The sequence below is a fragment of the Struthio camelus genome, chromosome 23 (assembly GCF_040807025.1).
Source record: "Struthio camelus isolate bStrCam1 chromosome 23, bStrCam1.hap1, whole genome shotgun sequence".
Lineage (NCBI taxonomy): Eukaryota > Metazoa > Chordata > Aves > Struthioniformes > Struthionidae > Struthio > Struthio camelus.
In genome coordinates, this window is record NC_090964.1 from 8,016,525 (window position 1) to 8,031,611 (window position 15,087).

General features: G+C 66.9%; 1 protein-coding gene across 3 annotated transcripts; it reads left to right on the top strand.

Moving 5' to 3' along the window:
• Positions 1-1,285: 1,285 nt before the first annotated feature.
• Positions 1,286-14,693, top strand: MYCL (MYCL proto-oncogene, bHLH transcription factor). Of its 3 annotated transcripts, none has more exons than XM_068917351.1 (4): positions 1,286-1,571; positions 7,923-8,041; positions 9,988-10,525; positions 13,048-14,693. In XM_068917351.1, the coding sequence occupies exons 3-4, from the start codon at positions 10,021-10,023 to the stop codon at positions 13,611-13,613; spliced, it is 1,071 nt and encodes a 356-aa protein (XP_068773452.1). In that variant the 5' UTR covers positions 1,286-1,571; positions 7,923-8,041; positions 9,988-10,020; the 3' UTR covers positions 13,614-14,693. The 3 variants fall into 3 exon arrangements, with proteins under 3 accessions (XP_068773452.1, XP_068773453.1, XP_068773451.1); XM_068917352.1 differs by having other exon boundaries at positions 1,453-1,571; positions 7,926-8,041; XM_068917350.1 differs by lacking the exons at positions 1,286-1,571; positions 7,923-8,041 and adding an exon at positions 9,793-9,874.
• The last annotated feature ends 394 nt before the right edge of the window (positions 14,694-15,087 follow it).

Here is a 15,087-nt window from a genome sequence, read left to right on the forward strand (position 1 = left end):
TCAAGCTCCTTAAAATATCCGCAACAGCTGCCTCGGCTTCCCTCCCGCGGGCAGCGATTTGGAGGACGGTTTAGGGAAGGGGCAGGGCGCGAGGCGGCAGCGTCGCCGGGCGGCAGCCGCCCGCCAAGCCCGCACCGCCGAGCGCCTGCCGGCCTTCCGGGCCGTCTCCCGGCCCTCGGCTTTTCCCTTTTAGCCGCTGACGTTCGGCCGCGCGAGCCTGGGCTGAGCCCTGCGCCGCGAGCTCTGGAGAGCGTCAGCCGAAAGGCCGGGATGCTCGAAGAGGGAACTGCGACTGGCGGGGCCGCCCCCCGCCGAGGGTCTGGCGGAAATACGGCCTTAACCGGGATCCGTTGCGGCTGAACGGGTGACGTGTACTTGAGAATCAAAAGCTGGGCAGCGCCTGCGGCTGCCGGGCTCCTCTTCTGCCTCGCAGCCTCGCGCGGCTCGGCCGAGCGCAGCGCGACGGCGTTGCCAGCGCCCGTTTGGCAGCCGAGGAAACTCGGAGGCGTCTCGGTTTTCAGGGACGGCTGCGGACTGCCTTCCCTCCTCCACCAGAGGGACGGAGCAGGCCGGCGGCAGCCCCCCGGGCGCCCGCACCGCCCCGAGCCCCCCGTCCCCCCGCTCCCTTTGGCCCGTCAGCGTCGATCCCGGTGCTCACTGCGGCGCAGCGGTACGGCACGGGTCCGCGTGCCTGCGGGCGCTGGTCGGCGGGTGCTGGGGCGCCACAGCCCCCCCCCCCCAGCAAACTCTGCTCCGCTCAGGCCACCAGGGTCCAAAGACGCCACGCTGAGCCGTGCCGCTGCCGCCGGGCAGCTGGGGATGTGCCGAGCCGAGAGGGCCAGCGTGGCATCGAGCCGCTCCGCTCCCCGCGTCACCCGATTGCCACCTGGAGGTGGACTTGGGGCTCCTGATGCTGGGGCGGGCTGGGGGACGGGGGACGTGGCCCAGCCTGCAAGGAGGGCCGAGGAGGGACGCGAGGCTCAGGAGACGCCTGAGCGGGTGCTGGAGGGGTCAGGGCCCGGAGGCGCAGAGCGGTGCCACGGGAGCGCGGCGGCAGCTCTGCTCGCTCCCCGGTTTCGGGAGCACCGGGTTGGTGTCGTCTTTGACTCATGGTTTCTGTGTCCTTGGTGCAGCACGCTGGAGCGGGCTCCCGCAGCGGTTCGGCTGTGTGTCACCGGGCTGGCGTCACCCCGGGGCTTCCTGCCCGTCCAGGTGCATCAGCGAGTCACCCAGGGCCGGGAGGCACCTGGAAAGGGACCTGATCCAAGGCAGGTCCCGGTGCTCCAAACTGTTTGGTGACCTAAAACCTCTTGAGGCAAGAGAGGAGCGAGGTGTGGGCAATGCCGCACCATCCCTGGTGGCTCAGGGGGCCGGCTCTGCTCCCCCGGCTGGTTCAGCAGACAGAGCCACCTCGGGCGCCGTACCGGCCTGGGTGCTGCTCCAGCCTGGGTGCTGCATCGGCTCGGGTGGATCTGGGATTAGGTGGCCCCAGACTGGACACCCCACTACAAGCTGGAAGTCTTGCAGACCCGCTGGGGAAAACGAGCCTTGTATTGAGGATGGGCTTGCAGGTATGTTTGCTGGCAGACTAGTGTAATGAGTTGGGCAGGTCTCTTTGCACCCCAGGGGAGTTCCAGGTGCCAGCGAGCTCAGTGACTTGGGCTGGGTGTTGGGACCCTGGGTCCACGTGAGCAGCACAAGCGGTGTAAGGGGTCACGGCTTCAGGAGGCTGCGCTGCCCCCTGCGCCGGGGTGGCGCAGAGGAGCGTGTGCCCGTGCCCGGCTGCCGCTCGCCACGGGGGACCTGTCTGCAGGTTTGTGTCACTGCTCCAACCGCAGTCCTGGGCCACCGCCGCAGCGCAGGCTTGGGTACCGCCGTGTGCCTGATCGCGGCGTCAGGCCCCCTGCCTCTGCGGCACACGCGTGCGGACAGCAGTGCCCCTCCCTGCAAAGTGCTGCTGTGAAGGCTTCTCTTGTTGGGCGCAGGGAGGGTTTGCACAGCAGCCAGGGAGGAAAAGGCTCGGAGAGACAAGGTAATCTTATCGTCAGCTCCCGATGGTGTTTGGATTCCAGTGCTATTGCTCTCGCTCCCTTTGTCTCAGGGGCTCTTCAGCTCCTCATGGTTTTGGCATTCCTTGTCCTTGAGCAAAGTGCTAAGAAACTGCCTCTTGGGCAAATGAGATCTTTAGGTGAACAATAAGCCGCCCTTTGTGCCAGAGATTGGGCAGAAAGGCTGCAGATAGGTGCAGCCTAGACGTAGCCTGCCTTGCATATGGTGTAGAAGTAGGAAGACTGTGGCTTCCCTCTGGATTAGGAGGATTTTCTCCTTGGAGTCTGGTATTGCACAATTTCCTGTGGGGGATTCGATACCTTCCTGCGAAGCAGATGCTGCAGGAGATCCTCACGGTGCAGGTCGCAGCAGTAAAGGAGCCTCTGAAAGGTCGGCCCCGGCGCGGACGTGGAGCCGAGCAGCTCCCACAGGTCACGGGACTCCCGGGCCCGTGGTGGCCCCAGGGCGCTCGGAGCCAGCCCACCACCCGTGGTCGCACAGGCAGGACTGGAGCTCAAATACCCCTGGACAGCGGTGCTCCCCCAGCCCCCAGACACCTTCCTGCTCGGGGGCGGCCCTCGGCAGGCTGGGACCCCAAACGCCACCGCCGCGGTCCCGGTTCAGCCCCCAATCCGATCCCGCGGACAGGGAGGGATGTGCCGTGTCGAGGGCTGATCGGGCAGCTCTGCCGGGTGACGGCGCTGCTGTCCCGCCAGCCGCCTGCGGTGCCTGCGCTCCGGTGCGGCTCCGGGATCGGGGATCCGGCACAGCTCGGGGCAGGGGCTGAGCAGCCGTGAACACATCTGAAACCAGACAGCCCTGTCCGGCCGGGCCGGCGGGAGGAGAGGGAGGGTGAGCAAAGGGCTGTGGGGCAAACGGCAGCGAGCAGGGCCCCGAGCCGCTCCGGAGGGGCCGAGAGCAGCCGGCGGGCTTGGCCCCACGCGCGACGTTGGCCCGGCTCCCCAGCAAGCTGGGCTCTGAGCCGGCACTGCCTCCGTGCCGGCTGCTCCAGTTCGGTGCAGCGAGGCCGGTCCCGGCTGCAGGGGAGGCGCTGAGCATCTCTCGGCATCTCCTGTCATCGGTCAGGGCGATTCGAGGCGGACGTGATCTGCGATTGCGCTCGCAGACACGTTATTTAGAGACGTTCTCGTGCCCCGTGGCATGTCAGGCAGGCGTTTTGCAAGGGATCGGGCCAGCCCCTGCTGCTGTTTCCCAATGGCTTCACGGGGATAAAGGGGATGCGTTGCACCGGCGGCACGCGCCAGCCAGCCCCGCGCTGCCGAAACCTCCCGCGGGCCCCTCGGGGAGCCTGTCGCAAGACTGGGAGCAGGACGGGGGGTGCGGAGGAGCCGCGGCAGCTCCCTGCTCGGGGGCCAGCTGGCTGAGGGCCCCAGCTGGGCCCAGGTCCCCCGTGGGCCGTGCTGGTGGCGCAGGTGGGAATGGCCCCCGCCGGGAGGTCACGGCAGAGCGGACAGCGACCGGCTGCGGGGCTGGAGATGCTGCCCGGCGTCATGGCTTTGCTCATGGCCTCTGCCGCCCCTCGGGGACCTGGGACCCCCACGGTGGGCGGCAGGGAGGTTTGCAGGGTGCTGCTGGAGCTGCAGCAGGATGGGGCCACCCCGTTCCGCTTGGCCCTGCTCAAGGCAGGTCCCAGCTTCAAATGTCCCCAGGCACCTGCAAGGCTCATGTGCAACTTGTGGAGATGGCTGACAGCACCTGGGCCGTGCTGAGGGTCCTGCCCTACTCCGGACCCCTGCCCAGGGGTGCATCCCAGCCCTGTTTCTGCAGGACAAAGCAGCACCCAGGCAGGGCCCTCGGGTGCAGGGAGCCCTTGTGCTCAGCTCCCTGCTGGTCCGGGGCCAGGAGGTGAGGATGGGGGTGTGTGAAGGCTGAGATTCTTTTCCAGGGGTCCTGGGGGGTTATATCCTCCCGATTTGGGGGGGTCCTGGGCTCTGGGGGAGCCTGCCCATTGCAAGGAAGCGCTCTTGAGCTGGAGCTTCAAAGTCCAGCCACGCTGTCCGCGCGAATCCAAAGGGCACAGCGGCTCCCGGGAAACCTCGCTGCATCACACGCCGGAGCCGGGCCAGCGGCTGGCAAAGCCGTGCCCCGCGCTGCAGGGACGCGGGGGACCCTGGCTGGTGGGTGGACGGAGCAGGGCACAGACTGGGGAGCCCGGAGGGGAGGAGGGAGAGAGGTGCTGGCCTGGCTGGCGGCTCAGCCCCTCGCCCTGGCACCCGCAGCGTCGTGGCCCCGGCAGCCCGGGCCTTGGCTGGGCCACAGGGCCGGGGCTCGGCCGGCCACTGTTTGTGCAGCCGGCGCAAACACTCGCCGGGGCGCTGCGGGCGAGGAGAGGCTCTTGGCTCGTGTTTGCCGAGCGCCTGGAGGGGCCGGGATGAAAGGTGCGTGGGGGCCAGCGCGGCCTCTCCAGCCCCTCTCCAGTGATGCTTTAGCACCTTCAAAGCATCCGGTGCCCCTTGAAGCCGGGCGGTTCTCCTGCAAGCCCTGGGAAACCCTCCGAAGTCCCTGAGGCCACCAGCGTGGGAGGAGATGGCCAAGAGCTACAGGGCTGTAGGAGCTGTTTACCCAGGGGACGATGCCGGCCAGGCTGGGCCAGGTAGCCTGGAGGCTTGTTTGAGAGGAGTCCCTTGATCCTGGGACAGCCGTGTGCCTGTCTGGACCCCCTCCATCCCCTGCTGATGCCAGCAGTCCCCAGGGCAGGAGCAGCCCCTCCGCAGACCGCGAGGCAGCTCCTTCCCTGCCCTTAATGCTGACAAGATGATTTGTTTCCTAGCAAGAGGGCTTTGCCTGGGCTTTCCAATTCACGGGGGGGGGGGGGGGGGGGGGGGCAGAAAGGAGCCTGCTGTGGGGCATCCCCTGGGGCTTGGAGGACGTGCACATGGCGTCCTGGCTGGGCTGGAGACATCCATGCAGGATGGGGCTGCTCAGGGCTGCTTGGACAACCCTGCCTGCCCTCAGCCCCATGGCTGGTCCGCTGGGGCCACGTCTGGCTGAGATGGGGCCAAGGGTCCGAGCCCACCCCAGGGCCCAGCAAGGGGCTGCCGTGGCCGGTGGCTGCCTAGGACCGGGGGACACCATGAAGGTGCTTCCACCCCCAGGACCCTCGCTGCTGCTCCAGGACTGGAGCTGACCCATGCGGAGACCCGAGCTGGGGGACATGGGAGGGGACGGGGCACCCGCAGCCCTGCACAGGGCGTGCAGGGTGCTGGAGCCTTCGGGGACCCCACGGTGGCGGCGCGCGGCTGCTCTGCCCTGGTTCTCCCTCTCGTGGCTGAGAAATCGCAGTGCTGGGCAGGCGAGAGCTGCTTTGCCAGACTGTCTGTGTGTCTGCTCCGGGCTGGGATCCCAGCACCCTCCCGCTGGCTCTGCGCCCTCCTGCCAGGTCCAGCACCCGCCAGCAAGGACCAGCACCCTCCTGCCAGCCTCAGCACCCTCCTGCCAGCCTCAGCCAGCCTCAGCACCCTTCCCTCCTGCCAGCCTCAGCACCCTCCCGCCAGCCTCAGCACCCTCCCGCTGTGCTGACCCAAATGCATGAGGCCGTAGGTGCAGCTCATAAGAGCAAGGAAAGGGCCGGGGCTGCTCTTGGGGCACCCCACATGCCCGAGGACCTTGGGGACAGCTGCCAGCCCAATGTCCACACCCAGCAGAGCAGCCAGCAAGGCCCTGCTCCTTGGTGTCCCTCCCGCTGTCTGCTGGTTTGGCAGTGGGGAAACTGAGGCACGGTGGTCCCCTGAGGTCATTCATGCGGGCTGGCACGCCGCGCAGCGCTGCCCTCCTCAGCCGTCCCCTCCGACACCCGGCCCCAGCGCGGCTGAGCCTGGCTCGGGGCTGCCTGGGCTGATGGGGAGGCGGCGATGTCCCCCTGGCCGGGGGGCTCTACCCTGTGTCCCCACCCGCTCCGCGGAGGTCAGGTCCCCGATGCGGAGGGAGACGAGCCCGGCACTGTGCTGCGCCTGGGGACACCCGGGGGGTCGGTGTCACCCGGGTCGGTGCAGGGGCCGTGTAGGGGGTGTCGGGGGTCCGTGCCAGGGCAGGGGTCCTGCGGAGCTCGCCGGGGGGCCGGCCGGGGGGCCGGCGCGGGCCGCGCTCGGCGCTGCGGGCTCCGGCGCGGCCGGTGCCCCGAGCTCCAGCAGGTGGCGCCCCGCGCCCGCGGCGGCCGAGCGGGCGGGCCGGGCCGGGCTGGACCGTGCGGGACCGTGCGGGACTGTGCTGGACCTTGCTGGGCTGTGCTGGGCTAGGCTGGACCTTGCTGGGCTGTGCTGGACCATGCTGGTCTGTGCTGGGCAGTGCTGGGCAAGGAAGGACCATGTTGGGCTGTGCTGGACCTTGCTGGGCTGTACTGGGCTAGGCTAGACCGGGCTAGGCTGTGCTGGACCATGCCGGTCTGTGCTGGACCATGCCGGTCTGTGCTGGGCAGTGCTGGGCAAGGATGGACCATGTTAGGCTGTGTTGGACCATGCAGGGCTGTGCTTAGCTGGGCTGGGCCATGCTAGGCTGTGCTGGACCATGCTGGTTTGTGCTGAGCAAGGATGGACGTTGCTGGGCTGTGCTGGAGCATGCCAGTCTGTGCTGGGCTGTGCTGGGCAAGGATGGACTGTGTTGGACCATGCCGGGCTGTGCTAGGCTAGGCTGGACCATGCTGGGCTGTGCTGGACCATGCTTAGCTGTGCTGGGCTGTGCTTAGCTGGACTGGGCCATGCTAGGCTGTGCTGGACCATGCTGGTCTGTGCTGAGCAAGGATGAAGGATGCTGGGCTGTGCTGGGCTGTACTGGGCTACTTTGGCCCATGCTGGGCTGTGTTGGACCACGCTGGGTTGTGCTGGGCAAGGCTGGGCCGTGCTGGGCCGTGCTGGTTGCTGAGCCAGGGCTGGTCTCTCCCCAGTCGGGGCCGAAGGGCTGGCGCTGCATCCAGGTGGGGCGCCCGCTGGGCTCCCCCTCGGCAGCGCAGCCCTTGCCGCTGCTGCCGGTGCTGCAGGCTGGGGACGGGCAGCGTACCGCTGACAGCGCCGGGGTGCAGCGCGGTGGCAGCTCCCTTGGGAAGGGCTTGGAAGCAACATCGCACCTTCGTGAGGGCTGTTGGCGCGGGGTCCGGCCAGGCGTGGGGTCAGCGCGTGTGCACGGACACACGAGCGCTGTGGTCCTGTGTCAGCTCCCGGGGGCTCTCAGTGCTGGGGCTCAGGCAGTTGGTTCCCGCAGCCCCCTTGGGTCTCCGCTCTCCTGCGTGATGATGGAGGATGTTTCGGAGGTGCGGGAAGTCCTTAACCTCGGTTTGGTGCCATGTGAGCAGGGGGCTGGTGCCTGGCCATGACGCTGGCAGAGCATGGACTCACTTGCTGTTACTTATATTTTGGGGAGAGACTGGGAGAAACCAGCACCTTAAACTCAGCCTAGCCTGGCTGCTGCCGTGGTTCAACTTGTCCGTGCAAGCGCCCAGGGGAGCCAGGGCTCGGTGCGCCCGGCGCTGTGCAGAGCCACAGCACAGTTGCTGAGGAGGAGGAGCGCGGCACCTTCCTCCCCTTGGCCCCGTATCTCTGGACACAGGCTGCGGCTCTTGCTGCTCTCCGCTGGGGCTGGTGGCGAGCGCAGCTGTTTGCAGCTCATGCCAGCCCGCGCCCAGGACACGTCTGACAGAGCTGCGGTCGTGGCCGCGTCCCGGAGGTTTTGCTCCAGGTGCTTCCTGCGAGGGGGCTGAAGCGAGGAAGGCAAATGGGGCAATGGGTTAGTGCAAGCTACTGGAAATGCGTTTGCTCGTCCCGAGGTGGACTTTGCAACAGCATGAGAAAACAGTCCCGAGAGCTGCTCGTGTGAAAGGTGAAACCTTCCTGTGTTTTCACAATGTTTATGGCTCTTCCTAGCAGGACCTTGGCGATGGAGAGATGCAGCATCCCTGCTGGGCTCGCTCGGGTCCCCTGAGGACAACTGTGTCATGTTGCACGGCTAGATCTGATGTGCTGGGCTCTGTACAGGGAAACAGGTATGTGGTAGTAGTAATTACCCCATGCGGGCGAGGTGCTGGTGGTGGGAGCGGTGCATGGGAACGGCCCATGCGCTGCGGTCCTGCCGCTTCCCAGTGACCGGGAGGCAGCGGGGAGCTCTGGAGCCCCCCCAAGGCACCAAAACGGGGCTGTTCAGCCCCCGTGCCCAGTCGTGCGGCGCCGTGCTGGACGATGGCCGGCGGGAGCCCTTCTCTCTTCCCAAGGCCTGGATCAGCCTTCATTTGTCTCCTTGCCGCCTCCGGCCCACCGTGAGACCAAAGCGGTCCGGTTCCCCCAGTGCTGGTTTTGTGGCTCGTGCTGCCTGTGGTGTTACGCCGGCAGCAGTTCTTTTAGTCCCGTCTTGCCAGCCCGGAGCTGATGGGCTTTGGTGGGGCGAAGCTCCCGGGCCGGCGAGCCTGCGAGGCCTTGGGGGCTGCGGGGCGCCTCTCTGGGGAGGCCGTGGCAGGGCAGAACCACCGAACCGTGCTGCTGCCAGCGCCGCTGGCCCAGGGCCCATCCTGCCCTGCCCTGCCAAGGTGCACTGCGCGCTCACCTTCCTGTGCCCCCGGGACACAGGCCGGCAGCTAGCATGCCCCGCTTCTGCCCCAGCCCTGCTCTGCGCCTGGCCCTGGGCCGGGATCCAGGCAAAACCACCCTGCTCAGAGCCCTGGCCCCCAGCCCAAGGTGCTGGCAGCTGCGACTAGCCCAGGGCAGGCGAGGTGCTCTTGGGCGAGCGAGGGTCCCCCACGCCCCCGGCCACCCCCGGGCAGGCACTGACCTGCTCCCGGGAGGAATCTCTCTTTGGTGGAAACACAAGCATCCCGGAGGGACAGGAGCTCCTTCGTGGGGGGTGGGCCACGCAACGCGGGGTGACGGGGTGCGTGGGAGAGGCTGGGCTTGAGGCTTGGTTGGGCTGTACCTTGTGTTTTTTATTTCCTATGAAATCTCTTTATGTGCCATTCTCACGCCCCTCTCAGGCAATTTGGTTGGGAATTTGCAAACTCCAGCATCATATTAAAGGGAGGAATTTGATAACCAAATAAGCTGTTCACCCCAAGAACCATGAATGTCTGCAGCAGGGCATCTTACCCATGCCGCTGCATGTCTGCTGTGCCCACAGCCTAGGAAGGATATGGTGCCCGCAGCAAGTTGTGAGCAGGCTCAGCGGTGACAGAGGTGACCTGGATGCTTTCCCAGGGGCCTGCTGGCCCTTGAGGGCAAAGAATGAATGAAAGAGCCCGGCCACATAAGCAAAGCAGTGACGTTTGCAGCCTCTGGGTGCAGGGCTGGCTGTGCGGCACCCAAGGAGGTGCTGAGGGTTTGCAAGGGGCAGCTCTGCCATGCTGTGGCATGGGGGCCAGGGGCTGCTTTGTGCATTACCGTGCTCGAAGCCCAGCTCCAAGCCTGCTCTGACTGCCCTGCTGCCCTAGCTCGAGCGCACCCGGGGCTCTCCTGAGCCCCCTCCACCATGCATATGGGGAAACTGAGGCACAGCCACAGGTCAGCGGGTCCGGGCTGTGGCGGCCCCGCAGCAGGCGGGTGTGTGCCTGAGACACTGGGCTCGGGCGGCCCCGTTTGCAGCCCCCCGGCCGCTGCAAGGCTGAGCCGAGCCGAGCCGAGCCGAGCCGGGGCTGCCGAGCCGTGCTCCGCCGGCCAGGGGGCGGGGGGAAGCTAGGTCCCGCCCTCTATGCAGATCTAGGCGCAGCGATTGGCCGAAGAGGGGCGCGGGGCGGGGCTGAGCCCCGCAGACAGGCTATAAGAGCGGGGGAAACAATGCGCCCGCGGTCCCGGCTCGGTGGCTGGTGCCGCCGCGACCCGCAGCGCCGGGGAAGGTGGGTGCTGGGGGTCCCTTGGTGGCTGGGGAGGGGTCCCTTTCCTGGAGAGGACATGGGGGTGTCCCCTTCCTTTTGCTTCTGACCCCCCAACTCTCCTTTGCTGCCCCCAGGCTCTGCTCCCCTTCCCGCTCCCCCATGCAGAGATGGAGTTTGACTCGTACCAGCACTACTTCTACGACCACGAGGCGGAGGAGGACTCCGACCGCTCCACGGCTCCCAGCGAGGACATCTGGAAGAAGTTCGAGCTGGTGCCCACGCCGCCCCTCTCGCCCCTGGGCCCCCCGGGGGAGAGAGCCTGGTGCTCCGGTGCGGAGGAGAGGTCGAACTGGCTCTCCCGCTACTGCCTGGCCGGGGAAGAGCCGGAGTATCTCATAGACACGGGGGAGATCTTTGGGAACCTGAGCGCTTTTATCCTCAAGGACTGCATGTGGAGCGGCTTTTCGGCCCGGGAGAGACTGGAGAAAGCGATGACGGAGAAACTTTCCACGGGCACGCAGAGGGTGAACCCCCACAAGCCCTCCTTCGCCCAGGACTTTGGGTTCAACAGCTCGGTGAGCGAATGCGTGGATCCTGCCGCCGTCTTCCTTTGCCCCCTGGCCGAGAGTAAGATCCCAGCATCCTCGGGATCCGAGGGCCAAAGCGACTCCGGTAAGGGATCAAGGTCCGGCGCTGCCGTGCGGGGCCGGCTGGCCGCGGGCGGCCCGCGTGTGCCGGGCCGGGAGCCTGCCCGCCGGGCAGCGCCTTTGTCGCCGCTCCGAGCCGGCCCCCGTCCCGGCACCCAGAACAAAGGGAAGTTACCCGCTCTCCTTCCCGTGGGCTTTCTGCTCGGGGAATCCCGGCTCCTGTCGGTCTCGCCCGGGCCGGACCGCCGCGTCCCGCGGGTGGGCGAGGGCCAAGTTCGCAGCTCGGCGTGGGAAGTTCTTCGGCCGCGGCCGGGCTGCAGCGCGCCCGGCTCCCGGCGCAGCCTCGCTGGCTTCCCCCGGGGCCGCCCCGGGCAGCGCAGCACCCGCGCCGGAACAGCCCCTCGGGGGAAACGGCGGCCTGAGGCTGTAGCTCAGCGGGGTGGAGAGGGACGTCCCCAGTCAGCCGCATACATCTGGGACCTTCCCCGGGGCACTTCCCCCTGCGGGGCCGGGATGCGTCGGGGAAGCGGGCGCGGAGTATCTGGCTCTCGCCCACTCAAAACCAGGAGCTGAGGGCAAGACGTTGCTGCCCAGCAGCTATCGCCTGGCGCAGGTTAGCTCGCCCCGGCTCTGATCAGACGTCAGTCGCTGCGGTGAGGGGTTCGTGTCTGCAGCCCTTGCTCGCAAGGCTCTGCCGGGGAGAGCCGCTGGGGGCAGACGTGGGTCCGGTTTCCACGCTCACGCGTGACTCCGGCCTGACTCGGCCGCCCGGGCTTGCCGGAGAAATGCTGACACAATCGTGCAGTGAGCGCAGAGCCGCCTTACGTTGACCTCGTTAATAAAGCTGATTGCCGTGAGTTGATGACAGTAACCTGCTCCCGGTGACTCAGGCCGGGGCCGAGCCGCGGGACGGGGATTTAATTACATTAGGAGCGCGGGGGATAGTAAGCAGGTCGCGGGCGCTAAGAGGCTTTAATGCCACGCGGGGGGGGGAGGCGGGAGGGCCGCGGGGCACCCGGTGCCGGTCCGGCCCGCGCCACGTGGGCCCAGAACAAAAAGCAACAGATTGCAAACAATGAGAGGGGGGCCTCGCTGACTGACGGGCGCCCGGGCCAATGGGAGCCGAGCGGGACGGCTACGGTAACATTCCAGCCCCGCGGGGCAGCCAATGGGAGGCTTTCCGGGGGGCGGGGCCTCGCTGACCGATTTTTATTAATGAGCGGCTGCCGTTGGGGGGGGGGTCTGTCTGTATGTCTGTGCACAGACCTGCAGATGCGCGGCTGAGAACGGTGGAGTTGTGACACCGATGAGTGTGGCTGTGCCCCCCGCGGGAGGCAGGCTGGATGCAGCATGTGGTGCAGTCTTTGGCCCCTTCCCAAACCAGTCGCCCCAGGTGGGGGCATCGGGGTGGCAAAAGGCGGACATGTCCCAGGAGCCCCCTTCCTCCCGCTGCGGCCACAGTTTGGCTCCGTCCCTGGAGGGACAAGTCTCTACCAGGAGGCTCTGGTGGCAGTTGTAGCCTCTCGGGGACTGCATGGCTTTTGGGGGGGGGGGAGGTGAGGGGGTGCTGAACCACTTTGTGGTTTTCCCCGAACTCTGAGAAGGGAGGTGGAAGCACTTTCCGAAAGTGAGTGCGAGCCCTTGGCACGTCTGGAGCGAGGTCCTCCTGCCATCCCCGGGCTCTGGGCTTGGTGCCCCCGGGCTTCACCGGGTCGGGGCAAGCCGGGCTGGCCAGCGAGCTGGTTTGGGTCTGGCCACGGCTGCGCTCGCAGGAGCTGTGCCCGAGTCGCGTTGTTCACAGCTCCGACAGCCTCCCCGACTGTGCGGGGGCCGAACTTGGGAGAGGAACGTGGGGGGCGTCGGGGAGGCCTTTGAGGTTCACTGAACCCAGTGGCAATACGCCTTTTCCAGGGACCCCTCTCCGTCCCCCGTGTCCCTGGAAGGTCCCCGCTCCGTGGGGAGCGCTGGGGCAGAGCAAAGGGGATTTATAACTCCCTTGTGAGAAGTAACAAGTCACTGGAGGGGGAAGCGGAGCAGCGGGAACAAAGGGCAGCTCTGCCCGCGGCGCCCTCATTTACAATCCCAATGGGCCATGACAGCGCCCGGCAGGGCAGGAGCTTTAGCGTTAAACTGTGTCGCAGGCCCCGGGGATCTCGCCCCTCCTCGGGCGAGGGCTGGGGCGTCGAGGGGGTTGCGGGCCTGGGAGCTTCTTGCCTGTTGATTCTCTGTCCTCAATGAGTGTTGCCTGCAGTGCTGAAGGGAGACATGTAAATCCCCAATCTTGCTTTCCGGGCTCCAGGTGTGTGAAAGTGGAAGGAAAGAAATCGCCTTCCCGTGGCCTGTGTTAGGTGATGCTGGGGAGTGTTTAAATCGCCCAGTCCCTTCTTGCAGACGCCGCTTCGGCAGCGAGGCAGTGCATGAGCTGCCTTTCCCGGGAAGGCAGCGGGCGAGGGCCTGGGCGTCCCGAGGGGGCTGCGGGGAGGCACAGCGGGCCGAGGCGAGGGGCTGGCGAGTGACGGCTGTTTTTGCTGTGCCTGTTCCGAGCAGAGGGTGAAGAGATCGACGTGGTGACCGTGGAGAAGAGACAGTCGCTCGGCCTGAGGAAGCCGGTCACCATCACGCTGCGAGCCGACCCCTTGGACCCCTGCATGAAACGCTTCCACATCTCCATCCACCAGCAGCAGCACAACTACGCCGCCCGCTCGCCGCCGGACGCCTGCCCCCAGGCCGAGCCGGCCGAGCAGGAGGCAAAGACCGAGCCGGCGAGCTCCGAGGACGAGCCAGCCCTGGAGAGCGCCCTGCCTGAGCCCGACTTGCCGAAAACCGGCAGCGGCCCCGGCTCGGACAGCGAGGACGTGGCCAAGAGGAAAAACCACAACTACTTGGAGCGCAAGCGGCGCAACGACCTCCGCTCGCGCTTCCTCGCCTTGCGGGACCAGGTGCCCGGGCTCGCCAGCTGCCCCAAGACGCCCAAAGTGGTGATCCTGAGCAAATCCTCCGAGTACCTGCAGTCGCTCATCGGCGCCGAGCGGAGGATGGCGGCCGAGAAACGGCAGCTGCAGCTGCGGCAGAGCCAGCTGCTCAGAAGGATTGCTCACCTCCAGGGGCACTAAGCGCCCCGGCCCCCCTCTCGATTTGCACATTTTTGGTCGGAGCAGGGCTCAGGGTGCGTGCCACGGCCGTCGCACATGACCCGGCTGGCCTGCCGGGACAGCTCCCTCCCGGCGGGGGGACCGGGGGCTCCCCGAAGCGGGGCTTCGCCTCGCCGTGGGCTGGCTCGTCGGCACTGGGTGTTGCAAGATTTTTTTTCCCCTGCCCCGTGATGGAACTTCCTAAGTGACTGCTGCAACTCTTGGGCTCGGCTCTGCTCTCCCGAGCCTGCCACCGGCCGCCGTGCCAGCGGCGTCCCCGGGAGCTGCACCCGGGTGTCCGTCTCCCCCACGACGTCTCGAGCGCGTGCTGCTCGGCGGGGTGCAGCCCTGGCTGGCTCCCTGCGGGAACGGTGGTGGAGGGGAAGCGGCCCCTCGCCTGAGCGAACGGCCCCCCCCCGCGCTGGCCGCCCCAGGTCTGCTCGGGCCGGGCTTTACCTCACTCTTACACTTTGCGCCGTAGCTCGTCTTGGGTTTTTGTGTGCTAGAAACTGCTGCTGTAACTGAGTCTTGTCCTGGAGGCTGTGTTTTTATACTGTATTTTTGTACCACTTTTTGAGAAGTATTGGTAAAGAGTTTGCTTTTTTTTTTTTTAAATAAACTTGGGGGGGGTGAGGGGAGGGGTGGTTTCCTGCTGTGAGGGGAAGGGTCGACCCTGCTGCACTTTAGGGGGATCAGGAAGGGGCTGGTTCCTGCTGGCCCCCGGGGCACCTGGCTTGCAGCTCTTTGTGCTGTCTACTTGCAATAACGGGGGGGGGGGGTCCTCATCTCACCCCCCCCCTTCTCCTCCTCGTCTCACCCCCCCCCCCCTTCTCCTCCTCCTGAGCATCCGTCGCCAGCAGGCTCGCGGGGGCTCGGGTGCGACGCGGGCGGGGGGCCGAGGTGGCCGAGCGTCGCTCGCCGCGCCGGCACGGGCAGCGTCAGCCCTGCCTCGACCCGCCTGGCTCCCGGCTGACCCGCTCGGAAACGCGAGAGTAACGCTGTGGTCGGATTTAGCACTTTCTTCGTTACCTCACACTTCATAAATAAATAACTCGCAAAGACGGACTGGGTTGGCTTTCTTGCACGTGGGCGGCGGTGGGTTTGTGCGATGAGCTGGGGTGGGGGGAATGCAGCCCCCGAGCTGGTTTTGGGGCCGTGGGCTGAGTCGAGGACGGAAACGAACGGCGGCCGCGTTAGGCGGCCTCCCTGCGAGCAAGACCGGCCTTCGCGCAACGGCGATCGAAAGGCGATGCGGCCGTGGCGCTGGGGAACGAATCACCTGCGTTGTTTTTCCTCCTTTGAAGTGGCTTTGTGGAAGGAGGGGTGGAGAGCCCGCGCTCGGCTCGCTGTAATCGTAACCTCCCCTAACGGGGCCGGGGAGCGGGCGGGCGGCCGGCGGCTTGTCCGGGGGGACGCGATACGCTCGCTTCGCGGGTCCTTGGAGAACTTCCTGGGC